Genomic DNA, 25,410 nt, shown 5'->3' with positions numbered 1-25,410 from the left:
CCTTTGTTGGGAAGTGTTAGCTTAAAAACTCTAAAATCAGGACAGTAAATAAAGAACACCACTCAGAAAACAGAGGTATTCCGGACATGGAACAATCAGGACCAGCTAACATTTTTCAACTAAGGATTCTCCCAGGCAGGAAGCAACCAGGCCTTGAAGCTGCAAGATCATTCAATGTTAATTAAGTTGGTTAATTGTCCCATTCGCACTTCCTCAAGCAGACAAGAGTTCTTTCTTCCACCCTGGTCAGATATATAAACCCCACTTGCTTAGCTTTCCAACAGACCTCACAACCTCTGAGGATGCCTGCCATAGATGTGGGCGAAATGCCAAGAGAGAATTCTTCTGAAACGTGGCCATACAGCCCGGAAAACTCACGACAACCCAGTGAATCCCCATTCATTCTGCAATATAGATGCCCCGCCATAGAATGTGCCTTGCTCAGCAGCAAACTTCTAAGACTGAGCAGGGATTCCAACCCTGGTCTCCAAGTCCAGCGCCCAGACCTCATCCATCCTGCTGGCTCTTCCCAAAACCCTCCAGTCAGTGCTGCGTCTGGCGTTTCTGTGTCCTGTAATTCAAAAAATAACTTTCCCAAGCTCTGAATTGGGCAACAGGCCATATTTTAATGTAAAGCATTATTACAGCAGTCTTCGGAATGCTATCTTCTGTTCAGGAGATGGATGAGCCCATGCGCCACTCCCCAAAATGGCCCCAAATCCCTTTCACACCACACGGCGAGGGCACTGGGATGGCACTGAACCCGTGAAAACGGCAGGGAATGGTAGTCTAATGTAGGTAGATGCCAGTCATTCATTAACTGCTGAGAGGAGCATGCAATTTACGCCACTGGATGAAAAGGGCGTTAAATCATTGGTGTGTTTCCCACTGAATAACTATAGCGCCTTGATACCACTTTCACCGCCACAGCCCAATCCTATGTGTTAGGGAATCTGAGCTGTTAGGCTCAAAAATAACCCCGTTAGGGCAATTTCACAAAAATATAGCAGAGTACCAGGAGTAAACTCCATAACCAGCATCATCAAGGGGGGAGGGGGGAGAGAGAGACAGTGGCTAAGCAGTAAAGACAAAGACAAATCCCTTTGGGAAACACGCATAGAAATGTGGGAGAAAGGAATCCTTAATCTTAGTTCTGTCTCTAGTCTAGCTACTCATTGAGGACTAGAAACTTGATGACACAAAAACTTGTGCAGCCCAAGGATGAAAGCCAACACTATGGAATGCTGTTATTTGTAATTTCGAGAAATATTTAGAAATCTCTGCCATGGAGCTCTAGTGTCTGACCAAAATATACATTCCAGGATTCCAGTGGAGGCAGTCATGGGACCAAGACAATGAAAGACTTCCTATATGTGCCTGCCCAAAATCTAATATCATTAGCAAAGGACATGTTCATGTCCCATGACCCTGTTCTTGGGTAGGTGGGCCTATCGGTCAGTAGCTGCACCCCATGGAGTTCAGGTAGGCTCCATCTTCTCTAATTGACTGCAGGAGGAGGGTGGGTAGTGAAGAATGTGCTATTTTACTGTGGCTCCGAATCTGAAATATCTTTTCTGTCTGGATTTTTTAAAGAGAGGAGTTTGGACTGATCTAGATTGGATTTTTTAATTATTTATTTTAAAGAGTGTTGGAGACAGCAACCTTCTCAAGCCTCCTCTATCCAATGTTTTGTCTGTTTATAATGTGCCGTTTATTCCCTGAAATGTATGTTTTCTCTGATTTGCAGTTTTCTTAGCTCTATGTATTTGAGGCAGTGGGAGAGTGACTGGTTCAGTAACTGTTTAGAACGCAGTTTGAAAAGAATGACAGAAGTCAGTTGAGGCTTGAGTCTGTTTAAGTACAGAAGCCAGTGTTAGAAGTTAGAAGTCAGTTGAGGCTTAAGTTCCTTGACTGTTATAAAAGAGAGCTGTACAGGGCAATATAGTTTCGAATGGAATGATAATGACCATAAATTAAAGATACAAACGGAAACGTTTTAAAGTTTAACCTGACAAGAAATGTACCTGTACATTTAAATAAGTAAAACAAACATGTTATTTTAAAGAAGCCCACTTGAATCTTTGTCTGAGAGCATGGAATAGTAACAAGATATTTACACGCCCAATAAACTAATACTTTATGATTATAACAGATCACAATCCCTAATAGATTATGATTTTAACAGGTCATAATCCATTGGTCCAATAGGTTATGGGCCCAGACAACGCTAACCTGGGAAGAGTATTTTTTAGTGTGGTGTAGTAGGGAGACGTTTGGGTTAGGACATGCTTTGAAGGCCCACTCAACCATGGACACTCACTGGATGACCTTGAGCAAGTCACATAAACTCCAGGACAAATGCTATTTGAACAAGAAAACCCGACTCTCCTTAGTGTCACCATGACTTGGAAGCGATCTGAAGGTGTAAAACGATTGTCTTGTGTGAGAGTTGGACCAACTTTGAACTCATTTTAGGTGACTGACAGACATTTAAGTAGGCCTACGTGGGAAGGCCTCTTCTAGGATGCACTAGCTCGTGCTCTCTGTGGCACATCACTATCCGGATTGCCTTGTGCAATCAAAGGTAGAGGTTGTAGACAATCTTCTGGATGTGTTGCGGAAGGCTTTCATGGCCAGAATCACTGGGTTGTTGTGAGCTTTCCAGGCTGTGTGGCCATGTTCCAGAAGTATTTTCTCCTGACGTTTCGCCTGCATCTATAGCAGGTATCCTCAGAGGTTGTGAGGTCTGTTGAAAACTAGGTATATCTGTGAAAAGTCCAGGGTGGGAGAAATAATTATTGTCTGTTTGAGGCATGTGTTAATGTAGAAACTGGCCACCTTGGTTAGCATTTAATGGCCTTGCAGTTTCAAGATTTATAAACCTCACTTGCCTAGTTTTCAACAGACCTCACAATCTCTGAGGATGCTTGCCATAGATGCAGACGAAATGAGGATAGGCGTGGGAGAAACGTCAGGAGAGAATACATCTGGAACATGGCCCTACAGCCCGGAAAACCCACAGCACTGGTCGGGAAAGTGTCCCCGCGTACTAAGCCCCCACTCCTCCTCCGGCAATGGCGGGGTCTTGCGAAAGAGAGCCACTTTCTTTATGACTTCCGCCCGAGTTCGCTTGGGATGCAGGCCTCTCCCTCCCTCCCAGGCGGACTGTGCTGGGAAGTCTCCCTGCCACGCACTGCGGGCGAGCGAGGCTTGTCTGGCGCCGGCATGGCCCCCTCCCTCCCTTCTGCAGCCCCGCATTCCTGCTTGAAGGCATAGCAGCCTCCCTTCCGGGTTCCAGATCCAGGATGTCCAGGAATCCAGGCAAGCAGAAAGCTGGACGTTTGGCATTTGGGGGAGGGGGGAGGAAGAGGCTGGAGAGGTCATTCCCCTTGCTCCTCCCCATGCCACCACCGAGAATGCCATCCTCCCAGCTTCAGAGTATTGGAGCCACACCCTAGGCAGTGGCTCTCAACCTGTGGATCCCCAGAAGTTTTGGCCTTCAACTCCCAGAAATCCTAACAACTGGCAAACTAGCTGGGATTTCTGGGTGTTGTAGGACAAAACACCTGGGGACCCACAGGTTGAGAACCACTACCATAGAGGTTCACCTCCAATTTAGACGGGGCACATCTTCACTGTCCACTTAGCACGAATTGAAAGCATCTCAAATACCTGCATCAGGCTGGATCCACGCTGCCCTAAATCCCAGGATCTGATCCCAGGTTACCTGCTTTTCACTGGATTATATGAGTTTATACTGTTACATAATCTGGGATAAGCAAAGACCTGGGATCAGATCCTAGGATACAGGGTAGTGTAGATCTAGCCTTAGAGGTCTTAAACCGGGATTGATTCTTCCCTCCTCTACCTCTTTCGTCCTTCAATACTTGGGCAAGTGTAGATGTACCCTGAGTGTACCTAGCAGAATAAAATGAGAAAGGGCAGTTGAGATTATTTTAAATATATTTTAAATGATAATGATAGACTAATTATATTTGTCGAAGGCACAGATTTGCTGTGAGTTTTCCGAGCTGTATGGCCATGTTCCAGAAGCATTCTCTACTGACGTTTCGCCTGCATCTATGGCAGGCATCCTCAGAGGTTGTGAGGTCTGTTGGGAACTAGTCATGTGGGTTTTATATATCTGTGGAATGTCCAGAGTGGGGGAAAGAACTCTTGCCTTTTCCAGGCAACTGTGAATATTACAATAGGCCACCTTGATTAGCACTGAAGCCTTTCAGGTTCGAGGTCTGGCTGCTTATTGCCTGGGGGAATCCTTTGTTGGAAGGTATTAGCTGGCCCTGGTAATCAAGGTGGCCGATTGCACCATTCTCACTTGCCTCAAACAGAAAAGAGTTCTTTCTCCCACCCTGGACATTCCACAGATATACAAACCCCTCTTGCCTAGTTTTAAACAGACCTCAACCTCTGAGGATGCCTGCCATAGATGTAGGCAAAACGTCAGGAGAGACTGTTTCTGGAACATAGCCATACAGCCCGGAAAACTCACAGCAACCCACTAATTGTATTTGTTTAACAGCATGGACCCACATAACTGCTGCTCTTCCTAGAGTCTCTAGCAATTTTCATGAAGTGCAAATACATAAATACCCAAATTCCAAAATTTTAGTTCCGATTTGAGTAGTCCCGTTGAAGCTACAAAATGTACATAAATGCCGATTTAGCCCATTCCAGTTAAATCCGGGATTCTCTTCTAGTTGAGAGGAGCCACTATTTAGGTTTAGACCAAGCAGTGATTCTGGTTCTTAATGCTACCACCTTCTACGTGTTGCTTCCTGCGTTCTGGATCAAATAAAGGGACGCCACTTTGGGATTCGCTAGGGACACCGTGTTCTTTGTCGACCGCAGAATTCAACCCGCAAATTGAAAAAGACTATATATCAGACTTCAATCCAAAACAATGGAGCTAGTTCAATGCCAAGTCGACTAAGGATCGCGTTGTATTGTGCATTCAAACACAGCTGAGGAAGTACACTGAGTGTAAACTATACCGCAGAAGTAATGTAGTTCCACACCACTTTAATTACTGTTTTACAAAGTCTTCCCTCCCAAAGAGGGGTGATGCTTCATCAAACTGCAACTCCCATGACTTCACAGCATTAAGCCATGGCAGTTAAAGTAGAGTCAAACTGCATTAATTCTGCAGTAAAGTTGCATCCTAAATTCATAAAAGTTCTCTCCAGGAGTCTCTCAAGTCCCTTTGCATACCATACGTTTAACTGTACTTGCGTGGACTTGGGTCCAACAACAAAAAGAGCATTTTTAATTTGTGATGGCTGTAATAGCGTGATGAGTGTTGTTTATACTTTATCAAGAAGAATTTGCTTAGCAACATCAGTTGTTACTTCTTATTTGTCAGTTCATTATTCTGGCTCTCTGGTAGTCTCAATGCTACAGAATATCTAACATTAACAGAAACAGCACTGAGCAGATAAAATTGGTTTCCAAAATTTTTTGCGTGTGCCAAAACCTAGTCCTTGAGGAGAGTGATAAACGGACATATTAATCCTCAGGTCGTTTGTTATGCTGTTATTTTAATGCTCCAGAGATGGTTCCCTACGGAGAAAATGGTAGATTTGCCAAGGGGTTTGCCTTTGTCACAAAGCCATCGCAGTCCAGTAAGTTTCCTTGGGTGGAGGCTCGATCTACACTGCCATATCATGCAGTAGTAGGGGCAGATCTTCTCGGAACACTTACATGTGGTTTGAAGGCAGAGCGGTCTAAACATTTTTTCTTCTACCGCTTTCATCTCGCATTAAGTGGTCAGTGTAGATGTTCCCCAGGGGTGGGCACACGCTAGCGATGGGACGTTCAGAGTTCAACGTCCAAACATTGGCTCGGGAGTCATTTCAGCGGGGGAAAAGGTGGATATAAAATAATGTCGGGAAGGAAATAAGTAAAACAAAAAAGGAGGGAAGATGTCTAGATTTCCTGCACGTCTTCCCAAACATAGTATATTCTTTGATGAATGCGAGGAAGATTGAAGTCCAAGGCAAGCTTGGAAATTCTTTTGCGTAAATGTCTGCACTACAGGAATGACAACTATCTCAGGATTTCGAGGCCACGTAATTCTAGGCAAGGACCCTCACCTCACCTCTGCAGGATTCTACCGTATATCATGAAGCTGTAGACAAGTTTACATAGGGACCACCAAACGCAGCATTGGCCAAACACGAATCAAGGAACATGAAAGGTACCACAGTCTAACTCAACCAGAGAAGCCATCCATAGCAGAGCACTTGATGAACCAACCTGGACACAGCATATTATTTGAGAACACAGAAATGCTGGACCACTCTTAAAAACCACTGTCAGACTACACAGAGAAGCCATTGAAATCCACAAGCATATGGACAATTTCAACAGAAAGGAGGAAACCATGAAAATGAAAAAAATCTGGCCACCAGTATTAAAAAAAACTCTAAAATCAGGACAGTAAATAAAGAACAACACTCGAAAACAGGGAAATTCCAGACAAGAAGCAATCAGGGCCAGCTAATCACATCCCAACAAAGGATTCCCCCAGGCAGGAAGCAGCCAGGCTTTGAAACTGCAAAGCTATTCAATGCTAATCAAGGTGGTCAATTGAAACATTCACACCTGCCTCAAACAGTCAAAAGTTATTTCCTCCACCTTGGACATTATTCCACAGATATATAAACCCCACTTGACTAGTTTCCAACATACCTAATTACCTCTGAGGATGCCTGCCATAGAAGCAGGCGAAAGGTCAGGAAATAATACTTCTTGAACTTGGACATACATCCTGTAAAACTCACAGCAACCCAGTGATTCTGGCCACGAAAGCCTTCGACTATTCTTGCACTCTTGTAAACCTCCAAACATTCATATCAAATAAGGATTATCTGTTTTGAACGGAATTATATAGCAGCGTAGACTCCTATAATCCATCCCAGATAATGTGGACTGTCTGTTTTGATAATCTGAATTATATGGCAGTGTTGATCCAGCCTCAGTTTCTCTTGCCCTTTATTTTCCTTCTTCACCTCCGTTTCCCTGCATTGGCTCCTCTGTTGTATTGATCAGAAACCAGGTAGAGATGGATAGAGGACTGTGGAGAAGATTTAGATGCAAATTATGGAAGAGCATCTAAACCAGCTGTGGTGTGGTGGTTTGAGCGTTGAACTAGGACCCTAGAAGACAGGGTTCAAATCCCTATCCATCCATGAATATTCGGGAGATGATCCGAAGGAAGGCAAGGGAACACCTCCCAGGAAGAAATCTTGTCCAGGAAGCCCTAGGAGAAGCTGGCCAAAAGTCAGGGTCATCTGGAGGCATGCAACAACGCAAACAAGGAAGAGAAAAAGCCAAACACACCCAGACACAAGCCCTTGTGGTCACCTTTCACCGTGGGTCAGAGCATTGGCTCCAGCTAATCCGAAGGTGAACAACTCTAGGATCTTAAACACTTTGATCTCAGTCGGGATTGAAACGAAAACGAACAATGGGTTTGCATTGAAACTAGGAACTATCTCCCAGCGCAGGGCACATCTCTAACCCAAAGCCACGCTTTCCTCAGTGATAAGACATAGGCTTTGTTTACAAAAGATATGGGCTGTAGCCTGTTGGCTAGGCTCCCAGCAAAGGTCGAATGGGCAATGGAATTAGTTACCTAATGCGTAGGTGAATTAAGTGGATTTACTCTACTGCAGACTAACTACAGGATTCATGGTGTGGTGTCTCACCCTCAAATTCACCAAAAAAAAAAAAAAAAAGCCGCCAGATCTTGTCTGATGTTGGAAACCAAGCAGAGTCTGCCCTGGTTAGGACTTCGATAGGACAGAGTCTACTAGTATCTGCTACTGAAGTCTATATTCCAGAGGAATGCAATGGCAAACCACCTCTAAATTCTCCTTGACTTTAAAAACCCTATGAAGTTCACACAAACTACCCATGCCTGTGATTTGAACACTGGTCTAGGAACCTGGGACCAAGATTTGAATCCTTTTCAGCCATAGAAACCCTGCAAATCACATTTTTTAGTCTCAAGATTTGATTCTCATCAAATTGGGCTAAAGCACCTTCCTCAGTGACAGTCCAGGTAGGATTAATGCAGCTTGACACCACCTTAACTGACACCATGGCTCAATACTCTGGAGTCCTGGGAAGACGTAGTTTGGTGAAGCACCAGCACTCTTTGGCAGAGAAGGCTAAAGACCCTGCAAAACTACAGCGCCATGATTGCACAGCATAGTGCCGTGGCAAATAAAGTGGCGTCTAACTACATTAACTCTACAGTATGGGCTGGAGCTACACTGTCATAAATGAAAACTAAGTCTGCCCTGATTCCATAGCATTGAGCCATGCTAGTTCAAGTGGTGTCACATTGCATTCAAGTTACAGTGTAGATGCACCCCAAAACGTAAAACAGAGAGAGTGCCTCTTTCATCCCAAGCCTTTGAAAAGTTACTTTTTAAACACTGGGCAGAAAATATTTTTGTATTTCAAATGTTAACTCTGTTAGTGTTTATGGATATATTCGATCTGCTGATTCCAGAAATTGCATCAGTTTTCCCCAAGAGCTCTAGTTTTTGGGATACAAGACAGATAACATCTACTAGTTACCATTTGCTCATCCATAGGAAACCATGATTACCATATCAAAACAAATAGAGCTGATGCGGTCTGTCCAATGCAATTTACTGAATGCCAGGACACTTAATCCAGCTCTGGCCCATTTAGAAACGCATTCTCTTTTATTGTACTTGAAGGATCTTGGAAGCTCCTTCTGTCGAAATCGATGGGATTGGCTTCCTAGCCACTTTGATCTGGGCCGTGTGTTGTGCGTTTCCAGGTAACTTGTGGTCGATTCCTGGTGTCCATAAAAATGCAGGCGCTTGTCTTTGCTTTAGATCGCAAACTCGGGGCATGAATCCCAGGCAAACTCCTTTGGAAGTAAGTCTCTGGACTCCATTGGGCTTAGCTTTTGAGGAGTTGAAGTGTATGGCGGTCTCTTAGAAGCCGGATGATCCACTCCTGAATGTCGAAACAGGCAATAATCACCTTGTCCTGGGTGTACAGTACAATCCATAGTCCATTCAGATTCGGGCGCATTTACATTGTGGAATTAATGCAGTTTGGCTCAACTTTAAATTGGCAAAGAAAGCTGAAGGCGTTAACTACAGCTTCCATGATGCCATAGCATTGAGCCATGCCAGTTAAAACTGAGTCAAGCTGCATTAATTCTACAGTGTAGATGCACCCTTGTAATCCTTATGATGTGCAGGAATTAGGATAATAGTTAGGATCCCTTCAATAACAGACTCCTTATCTCTAAAAGCAGCAGTCCTCTTTCATAACATGCTGTTATGTGCAGTCCATCCAACTTATGAGAATATAAGGCGAACCTATCAGGGGTTTCCTTCTTAGTGACTGCAGATACATTGGGGGGGGGGGGGGGGTGGAGTGTCTTTGCGTATTAATGGAAGGACAGCAAGAAAGGACCTCGCCTGTCCTTCCTGGGAAAATAGTTCCAAAATCTAGAGGTAGCCACAGATAAAATCTTATCATGTGTTCCCAGGATGGCGGTGAGACTGAGAGAAACTTCTCTCCAACCTGGCAAGCTCACAGGCCAGATGTGTTCTGCCAAATAGTCGGGACCTGAGCCATAAAGGACTTTGTAGAGCATCACTAGTACTTTGAATTATGCCTGGAGACAGACTGGCAGCCAGTAGAACTGTTGTAACGAGGGAGTAGCAGCGTCCTTGTAACCTGCCCCAGTTAGCATCTGGCTGCAGCTCTTTGTACTAGCTGAATTTTCAGAACACTCTTCGAAGGACTAGAGTAACCCAAAAATTGGCCCCACAGAATCAATAGGATTTCCATAACTTTGGGTCACAAGCTTCGACTCAAATTGGAACTAACCTTTGGGTCATCCTGTTTTCTTAGAGCTGGCCCCATTTAATCAATGGGATTCCTTGACTACTTAAATCCCACCATGTCGGCTGGTCCAACTTTCTTATTGGGCTGCCCTGGAGTCATTTCCGACCTATGTGTAAATTGCTTTCAAGTTGTGGACCGATCTCAGGATTTATCTGCCCAGATTTATTAAGAAAGAGCAGTTGTTGTCATGGCCTTCTTCTGAGCCTGACAGTGTGACTTGCAGAAGGTAATCCAGGAGGTGTCCATGGCTGATTCCAACGTTGGTCTTCCAGAGTTTAAGTGTGCATCTTCACTGTAGTGTTAATCCCATTTTGACACCACAAAGCTGAATGCTATGGAAGCCTGGGAGTTGTAGTTTGGTGAATCACCAACACTCTTTGGTATCTTGTAAAATTACAAACCACAGGATCCCATAGCATTGAACCATGGCAGTTAAATTGGTGTCAAACTTCATTAATTCTATAGAGTGAATGGCCACTTTGTTTAGCAATGCACCAAGCTAGCTCTGTCCTGTCTACTTTAGAGGATATGAGATTTCACTAGAGCATCTGGGACCTTTGCTTTCCCCTTCCTTCATTTTAAGATGTCCTTCAGCTTTTCTGAAAGTGGGGTGTTGTTCCACGCTACCTATTTCAGGTGTGGTGTAGGATGGTGGCACTTCTATCCTACCAATCTCAGCCATGGTGTAGGGTGGAGGTCACTTCTGCCCTACCTACTTCAGGTGTGGTGTAGATGTGGTATAGGGTGGAGAACACTTCCACTCTCGCCCTACTTCAAGTGTGATGTAGGGTAGATACATTTCCACCCTACCTATCTCAGGTGTAGTGTGAGGCCATATTTACCTGAGATAGGTAAGGTGGGAGGACAGTTCCACCTTCCTACCTCGGCTCTGGTGTAAGATGAGTGGCACTTACACTCTGGCTATCTTAGATGTGGTGTGGTGTAGGGGAGGGATTCATCAACCTTACCTGTCTCAGGTGTGGTCTGGGGGGGACCTGTCCACCCTACTTTTCTCGGGTGTGGAGTAAGATGTTGGACAATTCCATCCTATCTCAGGCATGATGTAAAGCAGGGCACTTTCATCCTACCAATCTCAGCCATGGTGCAGGATGGAGGTCCCTTCTGCCCTACCTACTTCAGGTATTGTGTAGAGTGAGGGACACTTCGACTCTTGACCTACTTCAGGTGTGATGTAGGGTGGGTGCATTTCCATCCTACCTGTCTCAGGTGTAGTATGGGGTAACACTTCTACCCTATTTACTTGAGGTAGGTTGTTGGAAATAGCAACTTCCCAAGCCTTTCACTGTTCATTTTTAATGTATATATTTACTAACCTGTATTCTATGTGTATGTTGATTTGCCGGTTTGACTGTACCTCTTTAGCGTGGGAGGGGTTATAGACATGTGATTGTACTGAGCATATTCAGACTCAGGACTCCATTTTACATTCAGTGTCTGCTTAACACTTCATTGGAAGTGGATGCATGTTACTGTTCGGACTTCTGTAGAGAAGTATGACTTATGGAGTTCAGTGAATATAACTATACCTAAAGACTATGGACTATTGATTAAGAATGATACCCTGTATACTCAACACACAGAGAGAACTACATCCTATCTATAACTGAACTTTAATAAGAAATCTGCCTGTATGGTGAATTAATACAAGATGTTTATGAGTAAACAAGATATGTTATTTTTCAGAGAAGATTTTGTTTTCATCTCTGAGTGTGCATATTTTAAACTAAGAGGTTTCAAGGGAGTGTATATCTTTTGGGCAATTATAACTGCAATTTCAGCTTCAAAGAAACAACTATCCTCTGCTAACCAAATATATTTTTGTAGTGACATGTCTTTGTCCTTGGCAGTTCTAAGACATGGTTCTTCAGTTTAACAGCTGCGTTATCTGTGTGCCATTACATGACTGCTTATGAATATCACTTGTTCAAAGAGTTGACATGGTCTTGACTAGTTTTCTTGGCTAGTGGTTTTCAAAAGGTGGTCATGGAGATTCACATTTGCCAAATGGATGTGATATCATTTTTCTTTTTCAATAAGGTTATAATTGCCATTTATTTCCAAAGGGATTTGTGCCCAGAGACTGAGTGTAGTTATTTCCAATATAGGTAAGGTGGGGGACAGTTCCACCTTACTTACTTCAGGTGTGGTGTCAGATGGGGGACACTTACACCTTACCTATCTCAGGTGTGGTGTAGGATGGTGGACACTTCCCTCCTGTCTCAGGCGTGGTGTAAGACGGGAGACGCTTCCGCTCTACCTATCTCAGGTGTGCTGTGGTGCGGGCTCTCCAGTCCTCTCCTTCTGCTTCCCTCTCTGCCCGGATTGGCTGCCACTCTCCTCCTGGAGCGCCTCCCATTGATTCCGAGGGATTTGCCTGAAGTGTGAACCCCCCAGTTAGCCCCGGGAGGTTAAGGAGAAACTGGGATATGATTAGTAAACAAATTGCGCGGAAAGGCGCTGGATTCTTATTGACTTACTGATAGGTCACCCGCTTGCCGGTGTTGAGGGAGAAACTATTTACTTTACACATATACTTTATGATCTTGGGGGAATTAGAGGAAATTCAATAAGAAAAGGGCTCGAATCGTTTAAAACCCCCTATTTAAAAGACTTAAGCAAATGAGGGTCTTATCAGATTAAAATCCACTACAAATGTAAGAGTATTGTCTCCATCCAAACGCTGTGGGGTCCAAGGCGTGGAGTTGCAGCGGAGGAGACAGAAAGAGAGACTTCGCCAAATCTCAGGGATAAACCACGTCATTTAAACACCGGATAATGAGGAGAATGCAAATTAATTTGACCTTCTTTACCAACAGCCTGCGAATATAATATCGGGAGTTTAACGGTAAATCGGCGGGACTGGAAGGGAGAAGCAGAGCTCAAGGACGGGGGCGTGGACACACAGGGCGGTGGGGAGTGGGCTTGACTTGGAGGGGGGCGTCCTCGCCACCCCAGGCCGTAATTTATGAGGGCAGCAGATTGCCTTTGGATCCATCGCGCCGGGACGTCCAGAGCGCATTCCGAAGAGCAATTAACACGGGTTAGTTACATTCTCAGGAGACACCAGCCTTCCTGCTCCTGTTGTTGTCTGCCTTCAAGTCCTTTCGATTTATGGCCACCCGATCACATCTTTCCTTGGCAGAGTTTGTTCGGAGGGGGGTGTCATTACCTTCTTCTGACGCCGAGAAAGTGTGATTTGCCCAAAGTCACCCGGGGCTGATATAATAATAATAATAATAATAATAATAATAATAATAATAATAACAACTGTAATAAGAATAGAAATATTATAAACAATAATAATAGCAATAGCAATATTACATAATAATAATAGCAATAATAAAACAACAACAATAATAGCAATAGTAATAGCAATAATATGTAATAATAATAGCAATAATATAACAACAACAATAATAATAGCAATAGCAGTAGCAATGATATTACATAATAATAGCAATAATAAAACAACAACAATAGCAATAGTCATAGCAATAATATTATGTAATAATAATAGCAATAATATAACAACAATAATAATAGCAATAGCAGTAGCAATAATATTACATAATAATAGCAATAATATAACAACAATAACAGAAATAGTAATAATATCACATAATAATAATAGCAATAATATTAGCAATAATAATAATAGTATTGATATTCGTAGTAATAATGGTAAAAAAAATACACGACCTTGGAGGTGTCTACGGACAACAACGCCGGCTCTTCGGCTTAGAAATGGAGATGAGCACCAACCCCCAGAGTCGGTCACTCGGTCACGACTGGACTTAACATCAGGGGAAAACATTTACCTACCTTTTACCTAATGGTAAAAATATTGATCCCATCACTAGCATGCTGAATGTATATATGTTTTCATTATCATGCTTTTAATATGACTATTTTATTTTTTGACCATGTTATTATTTGTCTGTCTGTTCAATGTGGCATCGAATTGCTGCCTATTGTAAGGCCGTTCTGAGTCCCCTTTGGGGTGAATAATAAATAAGGGAGCCGAACCCTAGTCTCTAGGAGTCTTAGGGCACATTTACACTGGCCCCTTGAGGTGAGCTGAAGGCACCTTGAAAGAAGACACGATTCAGGGTTGAGTCTGTAACCCGCTTTCGTCCCACATGACACGATCTGTGTAGATGCTAGGCCCGTTCAACACACGAACCGCAGTACCGCGTTGCCTCTCTTTTTGTATTGATGCTCTGATTGATTAAATTGAGGCGGAGGCACAGTCGCTCTGCCTTCAAGCCAAGAGAGCTGTCAAGTCGCCTGTCAATTTATGGCAATCCCATGGTTTTCATAGGGTTTTTGAATGGAATGAGATGCTTGCCAGTCCCAGTCCCCTGAGATATAACTGAAAGCACTTGGTATTCCTTGGCTGCCTTCTATCCAAGTACTAACCAGAACCGACCTTGCTTAGTAAAGAGAGCCAGCCTTTGTGTGCTCCTTCCATTTCCCCGACAATGTATGGCAACTCCATACATTTCATAGCCATCCTAAGGAATAGAAGCTTATCCTTCTCGTCACAAAGTAAGTTTCTGCTGGTGAAGGAGTTTACTCGTGGCACTCTGCTATATTTTGGTGGAATTGTCCCAACTGGGGGTTATTTTGAGCCTGACAGCTCAAATTCCCCAACATTTCTTAGGGCGAGGAATTAGAGCACGGGTTTGCCGGCCATTTTCGCTGAAAAAATATCCTCAAACACCTGGTATTCGTTGGCGGTCTCCCTCCCAAATACGAACCAGGCCTGACCCTGCTTAGCTTCCAGGATCAAGCAAGATGTGATATTTGAGGACAGGGTGCGGCCTGCTTTGAAATATCTAGGCCATCAGTATGGGGTCATTATTCTGGATTTTAGAAAGAACAGGAGTTTTAAAAATTGCTATCTTTTGTTTGAGGGCATTAGGCTGGATCACTGTCATATAATGCCATTTAAACTGCATGGTTTGGGTCTACACTGGCCATATAATGCAGTTCAAAGGCCATTACAGGGCAGCGTAGGTCCAGCTTCAATTTCCAAACGCTAGATGGGTAGGAGGGAGGGAGAAGAATTTGGCAATTACGTGGAAACTGGCAAAAATTTATTGGATCGGATGTGTTCGCTTTAAAAAGGATAGATTTTTCTATTTGTTCTCGGTCGAGTCGCCTCTCTTTCTTACTCTTACTCGAATCTCTGAACGATCATTCCGCCTGGCAAACGAGTCTCACAGCCTGTCGGAAAGCTTGCTAGGGAAACTCAGCAGCCGCTTCTATTTTCGCTCCCTCTCAGATTCGTAACAGAACACCAGACCTTCCAAACGAAAGCCCAGACGCTACTGATAGAAATATTAAATATGGAATGGCAGCCCTCTTCGCCAGAAGATGGTTGTGTTTACCCACTCGAATCGAGCCCGGTTTTGTCTTTGTGACTTGGAGGGGAACATAATTTTCCATATCCGAGACACAAAAAATGGGAAAAGAAAATTTTATTTGAATGGGAATGGCTCAATCAAGACGGGCGTTGCATCGGCTGAAATGACACTAAGCTGGCAGGATGGCATTGAGCTAGTTACGAAGATAAGTACACAACGCTGGGTTTATGTGTACAGATTTTCTCTCTTCTCAGTCTTTACTTTCTAGAATTACCAAGGCTGTAGGTAATGTGTTGTCCAAGGCTTTCATGGCAGGAATCACTGGGTTGCTGTGAGTTTTCCGGGCTGATTGCCCATGTTCCAGAAACATACTCTCCTGGCGTTTCGCCCACATCTATGGCAGGCATCCTCAGAGGTTGTGAGGTGTGTTGGAAACTAAGCAAGGGAAGTTTATATATCTGTGGAAGGTCCAAGGTGGGAGAAGGAACTCTTGTATGTTGGAGGCAAGTGTGAATGTTTCAATTAATCACCTTGATTAGCATTGAAAGGCCTTGCAGCTTCAAAGCCTGGCTGCTTCCTTCCTGATGGGAATCCTTTGTTGAACATTACTGTAGGTAATGTCCAAACTTGCAATTTTTCTATCACTTTTGGGGGTCATTTAAAACAAAGGCAGATGAGATTATAGGAGGCCCATTGCCTAAAGTGGATGAGGAATTAATTTTGAAATGTGTTTGACTCAAAAGTGAAAAACGAGCCTCCAAAGGGGCAATCAGTCGGATGCTCCTCATCATTTTTTGGAAGGGAATATTTCCCATTTCAGTAGGATTTCGGTCCCAAGGCTTTACTTACAAATGATTTCGTCTAGGAGGTCTAATGTCATACAGAAAGATGTTTAGAAAACTATGGCTAAAAGGGGGTAAATCGGAACATGTATGATCTTATAGTCCTTTTATAGTCCTCTGTCTATCTATTGGGTTGCTGCGAGTTTCCGGGCTGCATGGCCATGTTCCAGAAGCATTCTCTCCTGACGTTTCGCCCACATCTATGGCAGGCATCCTCAGAGGTTGTGAGGTCTGTTGGGAACTAGTCATGTGGGTTTTATATATCTGTGGAATGTCCAGAGTGGGAGAAAGAACTCTGGTCTGTTGGAAGCATGTGACAATTAATCACCTTGATTAGCATTGAAAAGCCTTGAAGCTTCAAAGCCTGGCTGAAACCATGAAAACAAACAAAATCTGACTACCAGTATTTAAAAAAATCAGGACTGTAAATAAAGACCAACACTCTAAAAATAAGAGAATTCCAGACATGAAACAATCAGGGCCAAATAATATCTCCTGACAAAGTCTTCCCCCAGGCAGGAATCAACCAGGCTTTGAAGCTGCAAGGCTTTTCAATGTTAATCAAGGTGACTGATAGCAGCATTCACTCTTGTCTCCAACAGACAATATTTCTTTTTCCCTCCCTGGGCCTTCCACAAATATATAAATCTCCCTTATTTAGTTTCCAGCAGACCTGACAACTTCTGAGGATGCCTGCCATAAATGTGGGTGAAACGTCAGTAGGGAATACTTCTGGAACATGGCCATACAGTCCTGAAAACTTATAGCAACCCAGTGATTCTGGCTATGAAAACCTTCACAATACAAACGACATATTCCACTATTCTACAGCTTTGGGCTATTGAAGTGCATGTGCTTTCAAACTGCATTAATTACACAGTGTAGATGCTACCTATGGTATGGAATCCAGGAACTAGGGATACTTGTGGTGAGATGCTAGTATTTCTGTAGAGAAGGTTATAGAGCTTGTAAAACTGCATCTCCCAGGATCCCATAGCATTGAGCCACGACAGTTAAAGTTGTGTCAAACTACATTCATTCCATAATGTAGACTCGCCCTTGTTTTTCTACCGAATGCGTTGAATATTGTCTACTTTATGGAGCAGATAATAACTGTGCTCCCAGCCAGCGCTCCATGAAACACAAAGAAATGACTCAAAACCATCCCTAGACTCCATTTTGTGAAATATATATATTTTTAAGGTAGGCATGGGGTGTTGGACGAGAAATGTTTGCTGTTCTGAAATTTTCCTTTAAAGCCTCAATGCAAATCGTATTTCAAGGGGGAAATGTTTTTTTGGAGCCCCCAAACGAAGGGAAAGAAATCTTAAATGGAGGTTAACGTTAGAAAAAGGGGAAGAATTTTACCTAACACCACCCTTTTTTGAATGGCTCCTAATTTAGAGGAACATGTGGACAAAATGTACACAGTGGTTTCATCAACGCTTTTACATTTGCTTTTAGAGGTTCAGAGAAAAAACCCTAACTGTTCAATAAATAGATAAATATGTTGTCGAAAGCTTGCATGGCCGGAACCACTGAGTTGCTGTGAATTTTCCGGGCTGTGTGGCCATGTTCCAGAAGCATTCTCTCCTGACGTTTCGCCCACATCTATGGCAGGCATCCTTGGCGGTTGTGAGGTTTGTTGGAGGTTTATATATCTGTGGAAGGTCCAGGGTTGGAGAAAGAGCTCATGTCTGTTTGAGGCAAGTGTGAATGTTTCAGTTAATCATCTTGATTAGCATTGAAAATCCTTGCAGTTTCAAAGCCTAGCTTACTGGGGGAATCCTTTGTTGGGAGGTGTTAGCTGGCCCTGATTGTTTCATGTCTCGAATTCCTCTGTTTTTAGAGTATTATTCTTTATTTACTGTCCTGATATTAGAGATTTTTTAAAATACTGGTAGTCAGATTTTGTTCATTTCCAAGGTTTCAGCCAGGCTTTGAAACTGCAAAGCCAAATTTGCCCATGCCTGCTTATTTTATTTATTTCGTGTCAAAAGCATTGCATAACAAATACATGCCTGCTATAGACCTTGTAAAACTGCAACTCCCAGGATCCCATAGCATTGAGTGACTGAAAGTGATGTCCGACTGCATTCCTTCGGCAGCGAAGAATAATTTTCCGTGCCTTTCTGGTGGCCTCCCCACCATCCCTTCGAGAGCAGGGCTTCAAAGATAAGCCCGGCCCGACCGAGCTGAGGAAGGAAGGAAAATGAAGCGAGAGGGAAATTGAGAGAAGGCGTTCGCTGTAGCCCCGCCCTGGTCGTCTTCCATAGGCTGGGCCGCTTCACGCTTGGGGTGGGCATGTCCCCTCCCGATTGGCCGCCCTCCACGCCACTCAGGGCCTGGGAGACGGGGGAGGGCAGGAGGGAGGGCAGAGCACCGGGGGCCGGGGGATATCATTGCGAAGCGGAGGCTGCAGCTATTGCTGAATTGTTGGACCAGAGAGCCGCCTGGGTTGGGAGGAGACGCCGCTGTTGGGGAGAAGGGGCTCCTTTGCCTGGTTGGATCTACTCAAGGCTCCCCTGCTTCCGGGACTTCCTTCCGTGGTCGCTGACAGAGGAGAGGGGCTTTCTTCTTCTTCTGTCCGGGGTTCTTGGGCGCCGCGGAGGCTCATGCCGGGCAGTCCGTTGTGGTGGGACTGTATGGGGGGAGAGGGAGGACCCGGTTTTGCCGCTCGGCTCCGAGAGGACTGAGCCCCGCGAACTGAGGCGCCTTCTCCTGGGTTTCCTCGGCAAGAGCCCCGACAGTTTCGGGGTTGGCTGCGTCGCCGATGAACTGCCTCAAAGAGCCGCTGAGCCTGGAGCGCTTGGGAGCCGGGAGCAAGCTGTGCGCGCCCTCGCCGTCCTCCTCGTCCTCCTCTTCCTCCTCGTCCTCCTCGTCCTCCTGCCACCACCACCACCCGGCCCTGGTCATGGCTTCGTCCCTGGCTCCGGGGCAGCCGCGCTCCGCCTTGGAGTCCGGCAAACACCACCGGCTAGAGGTGCACACCATCTCCGACACCTCCAGCCCCGAGGCCGCAGGTAAGGCGCACCCTTCCCACAGGCAGGAAGCCTTCCTTCCTTCGGTCCCAATCCTGCGCCTTTCCCTCGGCGGTTCAGGTGACACGGGTCCCGTGATCCTGGGTGCATCTACACCAGTGGTTTCCAACCTGTGGTCGAAGGACCACCAGTGGTCCGCAAGTACTAAAATATGGTCCCTGACCTCGTTGATAATAACACAGCCCAACCAAAATATTTCTTTTCTTGATGTCTTCCTTTTTAGGCCTGTTCCTTGAGGTGCTGATTCAGAAACTACATTGAATAGACTACATTAGCTCTAGATTATTAAATATGGTTTTCTGTGGGCAAGTAGATGGCATATGTTCTGTATCAGAAACTAGAGCTGATGTGGTCTATCCAATGCAACTTTCTGAATCAGCTCCTCAATTTTTTTTTTCGTGTCAGGAGCAACCGGAGTTGCTTCTGGAGTGAGAGAATTGGCCGTCTGCAAGGACGTTACCCAGGGGACGCCCGGATATTTTTGATGTTTTACCATCCTTGTGAGAGGCTTCTCTCATGTCCCCGCATGGAGCTGGAGCTGATAGAGGGAGCTCATCCTAGCTCTCCCTGGGTGGGATTCGAACTTGGAAGCTTTCAGGTCAGCAACCCAACCTTCAAATCGCAAGGCTTTTATCCCCTAGGCCACCGGAGGCTCCTAGCTCCTCAAATAAACAAACGGAATCTAAAAACTGACCAAAAACTGATTCTTAACCCTTTTAGTACTAATGTTTGAGAGTGGTCCCTGGCCAAAGTGGTCCCTGGTCAAAAAAGAAAAGAAAAGGTGGGAACCGCTGATCTACACTGTAGAATCAATGTAGTCTGGAGCTATAGGCTATAGGATCCTGAGAAGTCTTTTAAAGATCATTTTAAATATCGGAGTCTTTGGCGAAAGAGAGGTGAGAAGAGAAAGTCTAGGAGAAGAAGGAAAGGCAAGATTGACAGAAAAGGGAGAGAAAAAGGTGGAAAAGAAGGACAGAGAAAGAAGAAGCAAGGAAAAAACAAGGAAAGGGAAGGCGACTCTAAGCCACTGCGTTGTTAGCCTCTTTGGTTCTCCTTTGGAGGAATTATTATTATTATTATTATTATTATTATTATTATTATTATTATTATTATTATTATTATTATTATTATTATATCGTGTCAGAAGCGACTTGAGAATATACTGCAAGTCGCTTCTGGTGTGAGAGAATTGACCGTCTCTTGCCCAGGGGATGCTTGGATGTCTTACCATGCTCCTGGGGGGCTTCACTCATGTTCCCACAAGCTAGAGCATGGTAACACAACCTTCAGGTCAGCAGTCCAGCCGGCACAAGGGTTTAACCCATTGAACCACCACGCTCCAATAATAATAATAATAATAATAAGCCAGAAGGTTGTGGATGTGGAAATGCTTGGAGTGTAGGAAGGGGCAATATAAAGAAATTATCCTTCCTAGGTGCATCTACACGGTAGAAATTATCCTCCCTGGATGCATCTACACAGTTTGACAGCACCTCAACTGTTCTGGGTCTGCAATGGAATCATAGAAATTGTGGATTTACAAGGACTTGCACATCCCTGCCGCAGAGTGCTGGTGTCTCATCAAACTTTCCATAGCATTGAGCCATGGCAGTGAAAGTGGTGCCAAACTGCAATCATTGTACGGTGTAGATGCACCCTGAAAGGGTGAAACAGTCACGGTACAAATCACTCCCTCCTTCCTTTAGCCAGGTTGGACTGATCGGTTCAGAAATCTGAAGAAAAAATAGGTAACCACCTAATAGTACATCTGCCATGTTAAGTTCAGAGCACTCTACCACCCCGAGACAGTGAGGTTGAATTGAATTGGAATTCAAGACCTTGAACTTCATAGGCACTATTATGCTTAATTTCCTTCCAGACGAGTAAACGCGGGTCACAGTGTGGTTTACTTCCTAGTAAAAAGATATTTCAGGACTAGGCTGACTACAAATAGACTACAGTGCTATTTGGAAACAAGTCCTACTCAAGTCAGTAGGACGAAGTAAACGAAATGCATATAGGCCCTCGATGTAGCTGGTGGTTCATTTCAGATACTCGCCTAAACCTCGTTGAAGGCAGTGGGTTTACGTCTGAGTAAACCGATGTAGGATTGATCTGCTAGATTGCAATCCTCAATATTCTTATTGGGGTGAAGTTTGAGTGAGGCTTTCTTCCAAACTAACATGGCTAGCACCAATTCTGCGTTGATTTCAATCCAAATACTGGTTGGAGTTTTAGAAAAGCCCTATACTCAATGGGTCTTCCATTTGAGTAAATCCTTCCACTGAAAGTGTGGGCTGACATTATGACTATGGTAAGTTTCTTTCATAACTAAATATGTCCCCTTTTGGGCGGATACAGAGATAGAGCAGTCAGAAATTAAACTAAATATCATATGCTAGTAGACCTAAAGGCAGCAGATCCCTCTTATATTGAAAGCTAAGCAAAATCTTGGATGGGAGACCATCACCAATGAAGTGATCTAAACCCCCTGAAAATGGTAAATGGAGAAGGAATCAGATGCAATATCAATATAAACACTTTGGGATGGCACCTCGTAACCCCAATGGAGATTCACCCCTATAATATGTGGGTCTCATAGAGTGCATAAATCTGTATTTTTATTTAAAAGCAAACTTATGTATTAAAGTTAGAGTCATTTATTCTGGAGTAACTAAAGCCGAGAGCAGGCTGAATAAGAAATAATACCTGCTAGTGCTTTCCTCAAGCAAGGCAGGTGTGAGCATAACTCATACCACTTGCAAAGTCTCTGTAAAGCAGAACGTGTGACAATATGGAGTTGTGCCTGTCAAACAAATGCTAGAAACATGTATTTCAGTGAGAAAAAAATACACAGTTTAGGTTTTGTACCTATCTGGACAATCCTGAATCCCTGCCATAGTAGCCTGTAATATTATCTAATGTTCCAGTTTTAAGATGTCAGTTGAAAAATCAGGATAAAAATAAAATCTTGGGCCTACTATTTCAAACCCATGTTTAAACTTGGGAATTAAATCGGGGGAAGAAGACTACTTGGATATTGGAGGTATTCCTCCACTTTGGTGCACACCTCTCAAAGGAAGTCTACACCATAGGAAAAGGAAGCCCATTCACTGACGTTAAGGGTGCATCTACACTGTAATTTTAATGCTATTTGCGTCACTTTAACTGCCATAGCTCAATGTCATAGCATAGTGGGGCTTATAGATCTTTTCTCTGCCAAAGATTGCTGGTAGATTACTAAACTACAAATCCCAAGATTCAATTGCACTGAAGGATGGCAATTAAAGGAGCGTCAAAGTGCCTTAATTCTGTACTAAACTCATTCTTATATACATTTCTTCTGAGTACTGTACTTTCGAATTCTGCCTTCCTCCTGAAACAACAATACCACTGGTATATTTATTCATTTTCTGGTAATAATAGTGCTTCTTCTCTCTCTGTATCTCCATAAAGATCCTAAACCATCTCATAGGGATCAAAACCCATTTAACAACAACAACAAAATACGAATATCCTTTGTAAGGGTAGGATGGGAGCTTTTGGATGGGCCTTGCCTCCTCTTACCTTAAAAACAAAAATATTGTTTTGTTTGAAGCGAATCTCCTCGGTTTCAATCGGTGTGTTTACTCATAAATCAGACCCATGAGCTTAAGGGTGAACATTTAATGCAGTTCGGAGCTGGCTTTAAAGTGTGCTAAACTCCAAGAAACCCCCGCAGGAAAGACAGCCCTTAATGCGCATCAGTGTACTGTGGTTTGTGTGATCATCTTCCAGGCCTCAAACTGGTTTCAGGATTTTCTCATTTCTTCAAGACTGGGTTTGAAAGGGCATGAAATGCCCAGTGTAGATTGAGACCAGTATAAAAGCGTGCCCTGCCCTGATACACGCCTGGTGTGTTTGTTTACCTATGTCACACTATAGGTTCAAAGGGGCTGATACAGATCTACACTACAATATAATAAACAGTCGAGGCTGTATTCTATGGCAGTGTCGATCCAGCCTCAATCCTAGTCTAGGTTCCTGATTTTCGGAGCGCAAAAGCTGGGCTTTTCCGCGGCGTGGTTCAGGGCTCATGGCGCCGGCTTCGGGCGTGGACTGGGAAGCAAGGAGCCCAGCGTGGGGTTGGGGCCGATCCTTGGCTCGGCTTTTCCTCGCTCCTCCTCCTCCTCTTCCTCGGGCTGAAGCTCCTTCCCACTTCCCACCTCCCTCCACCCGGCCGTCTCTTTGACTCTCGCCTCTTTTTTTCTTTCTCCCCTTCTCCCTTCCTTCCTTTGTCTCTCCTTCCTCGCTTTGCAGAGAAAGACAAGAGCCAGCCGAGCAAGAATGAGGAGCCGGGCGCGGAGGATCCGTCCAAGAAGAAGCGGCAGCGGCGGCAGCGGACGCACTTCACCAGCCAGCAGCTCCAGGAGCTGGAGGCCACTTTCCAGAGGAACCGCTACCCAGACATGTCGACGCGGGAGGAGATCGCCGTCTGGACCAACCTCACCGAGGCCCGAGTTCGGGTAAGGAAGCACTTCGCGGTGGCAAAGGAATCACTTGGTGCTGACACACGGCACTGAGCCTGGGCTTGCTTTCTTTGGATTATGTTGTCCCGCCGCTGCAGTTTGAAACGGACTCTGAACTGCAACAATTGGTCAGTGTAGATAGGGGCAAAAATCAAACCAAGCTCGGGGGAGGAGGAGAGGCGGGGCGCGGGGACCTCCTTCGCCAGAGGGAGTTTCGCTTTGCGCCTTCAACGAGGCGGGTTTGGGCTTCTGCCACTTGCCAAGCCCGAGGAAGATGATGGATGGCCTCCTCCGGGCACAGTTTTCAGGGACGCGAGGCCAAGAATGAATGCAGTTTGACCCCGCTCGAACCGCCAACACGGCTCAGTGCTATGGCATCCTGTATGTTTTGGGTTTTACAAAGACTTTTGCCTTCTCTCTGCCAAAAAATGACCAGTTCCAAAGTCCAGGATGCCATAGTGTTGGGGAATCTGAACTGTTAGGCTCCAGATAACCCTCACTTGGGGTGATTCCACCATAAATATAGTAGAGTATCAGAAATAAACTTCATAACCAATAGAAATTTACACCTAGTGAGCTAGGATAAGCTTCCATTCCTCAGGATGGTTTAGGATCGCAGAGTCAGAACTTTAGGTTCAAAAATATTGAATTAAAACTAATACATTCTTGATAGAATAGGTGTTGGAGCTAACTAGAGTACTAAATCTCACCTTCTAAAGGAGGCACCCAAGGCAGGGACTCCAGACCCAGGTGCCTTTCCTTCCCATTCTTCTCCTTTCTTCTTCCTTCTTTTCTTCCCTTTCCCCTTTTCTTAGCTGATTCTAGGCTAAGTTTGAACTTCATTCTATGGTTCGTGCAGCACCACACAATGCAGTTCGGTGCAGTTCAAATGGAATGGTCTGATGAGTAGTGCAGAATCCGCCCTTCTCTCTCTCTCTTTCTTTCTCTCGGGTTTCACCGCCACGCCGGTGGCTTTCTTCTCTCCGCCCCTTTCTCGCCTGAGATTTATGGCTCCATCCAAGGGCTCCAAAGGCGAGGGGATCCTGCGATTCCGAGGAGGAAGGGAGAGGGACCAAAATGGCAGCCCGGAGCTGGAAGGAAATCCATGGAAATAAACGAGCCTGCCGCGCCGCCTTTAGAAGCGGATAGATCTGTAAAATTGGACTAGGAAGGCCTGTAGCAACGTTGGCTGCTGTTGGGTTGCAGGTTTAAGCTTCACGGGGATGCATTTACACTACAGAATGAATGTAAAAATGACACCACTTGAACTGCCATAGCTCCATGTTATAGAATCTTGGGTGTTGTGGTTTTCAAAGATCTTTAGCCTTCTCTGCCAAAGAGCTCACAGCAGCGCCTATTTCATAGCAAGGAGCCTTGGGAATTAAAATGGTACCAGACCCGCGTGAAATCAATGGTATAGATGTACCTGAAGTTGTTTCCGAGTCCGGCGAATTGCAGACTGGAGCCTTCTTGGGAAAGAAGTTCCCTTGGAAACAGAAATGAAAAGGTTAGAGGAGCTCCTGCATGTTCTATGCCGTGATTAATTTTATAAAGGGTAAATACGCTTTGTTCCACACAGTTTAATACTCTGAGGACGTTTTTGTAGAGGAAGGACCTCTCAAGTATTGTTGTGGGGCCTCCTAGAGTTCAGTGCATTTAAAAATGAACTCCCCGGCTAAGGAAAACATCATTAGCTAGCCCTCCT

General features: G+C 44.6%; 1 protein-coding gene across 5 annotated transcripts in view; it reads left to right on the top strand.

The window, feature by feature from the left end:
- pitx2 (paired like homeodomain 2) overlaps positions 1–25,410 on the top strand; it is an 81,566-nt gene that overhangs the window by 44,071 nt on the left and 12,085 nt on the right. For 4 of the 5 annotated variants that reach the window (XM_008112104.3, XM_062983107.1, XM_003221751.4 and 1 more), the window contains one exon: positions 23,497–23,702. In XM_008112104.3, coding sequence (XP_008110311.1) covers positions 23,497–23,702 — 206 coding nt within the window. Of the gene's footprint in view, positions 1–18,549; positions 19,180–23,496; positions 23,703–25,410 lie in introns of those variants that run through there. The other variant, XM_003221750.4, reaches the window with a different exon arrangement.

Source organism: Anolis carolinensis, chromosome 5 (genome assembly GCF_035594765.1).
Source record: "Anolis carolinensis isolate JA03-04 chromosome 5, rAnoCar3.1.pri, whole genome shotgun sequence".
Classification (NCBI taxonomy): domain Eukaryota; kingdom Metazoa; phylum Chordata; class Lepidosauria; order Squamata; family Dactyloidae; genus Anolis; species Anolis carolinensis.
The sequence above is the reverse complement of the archived record's forward strand: the minus strand, read 5'-3'. Positions and strand labels throughout refer to the sequence as shown.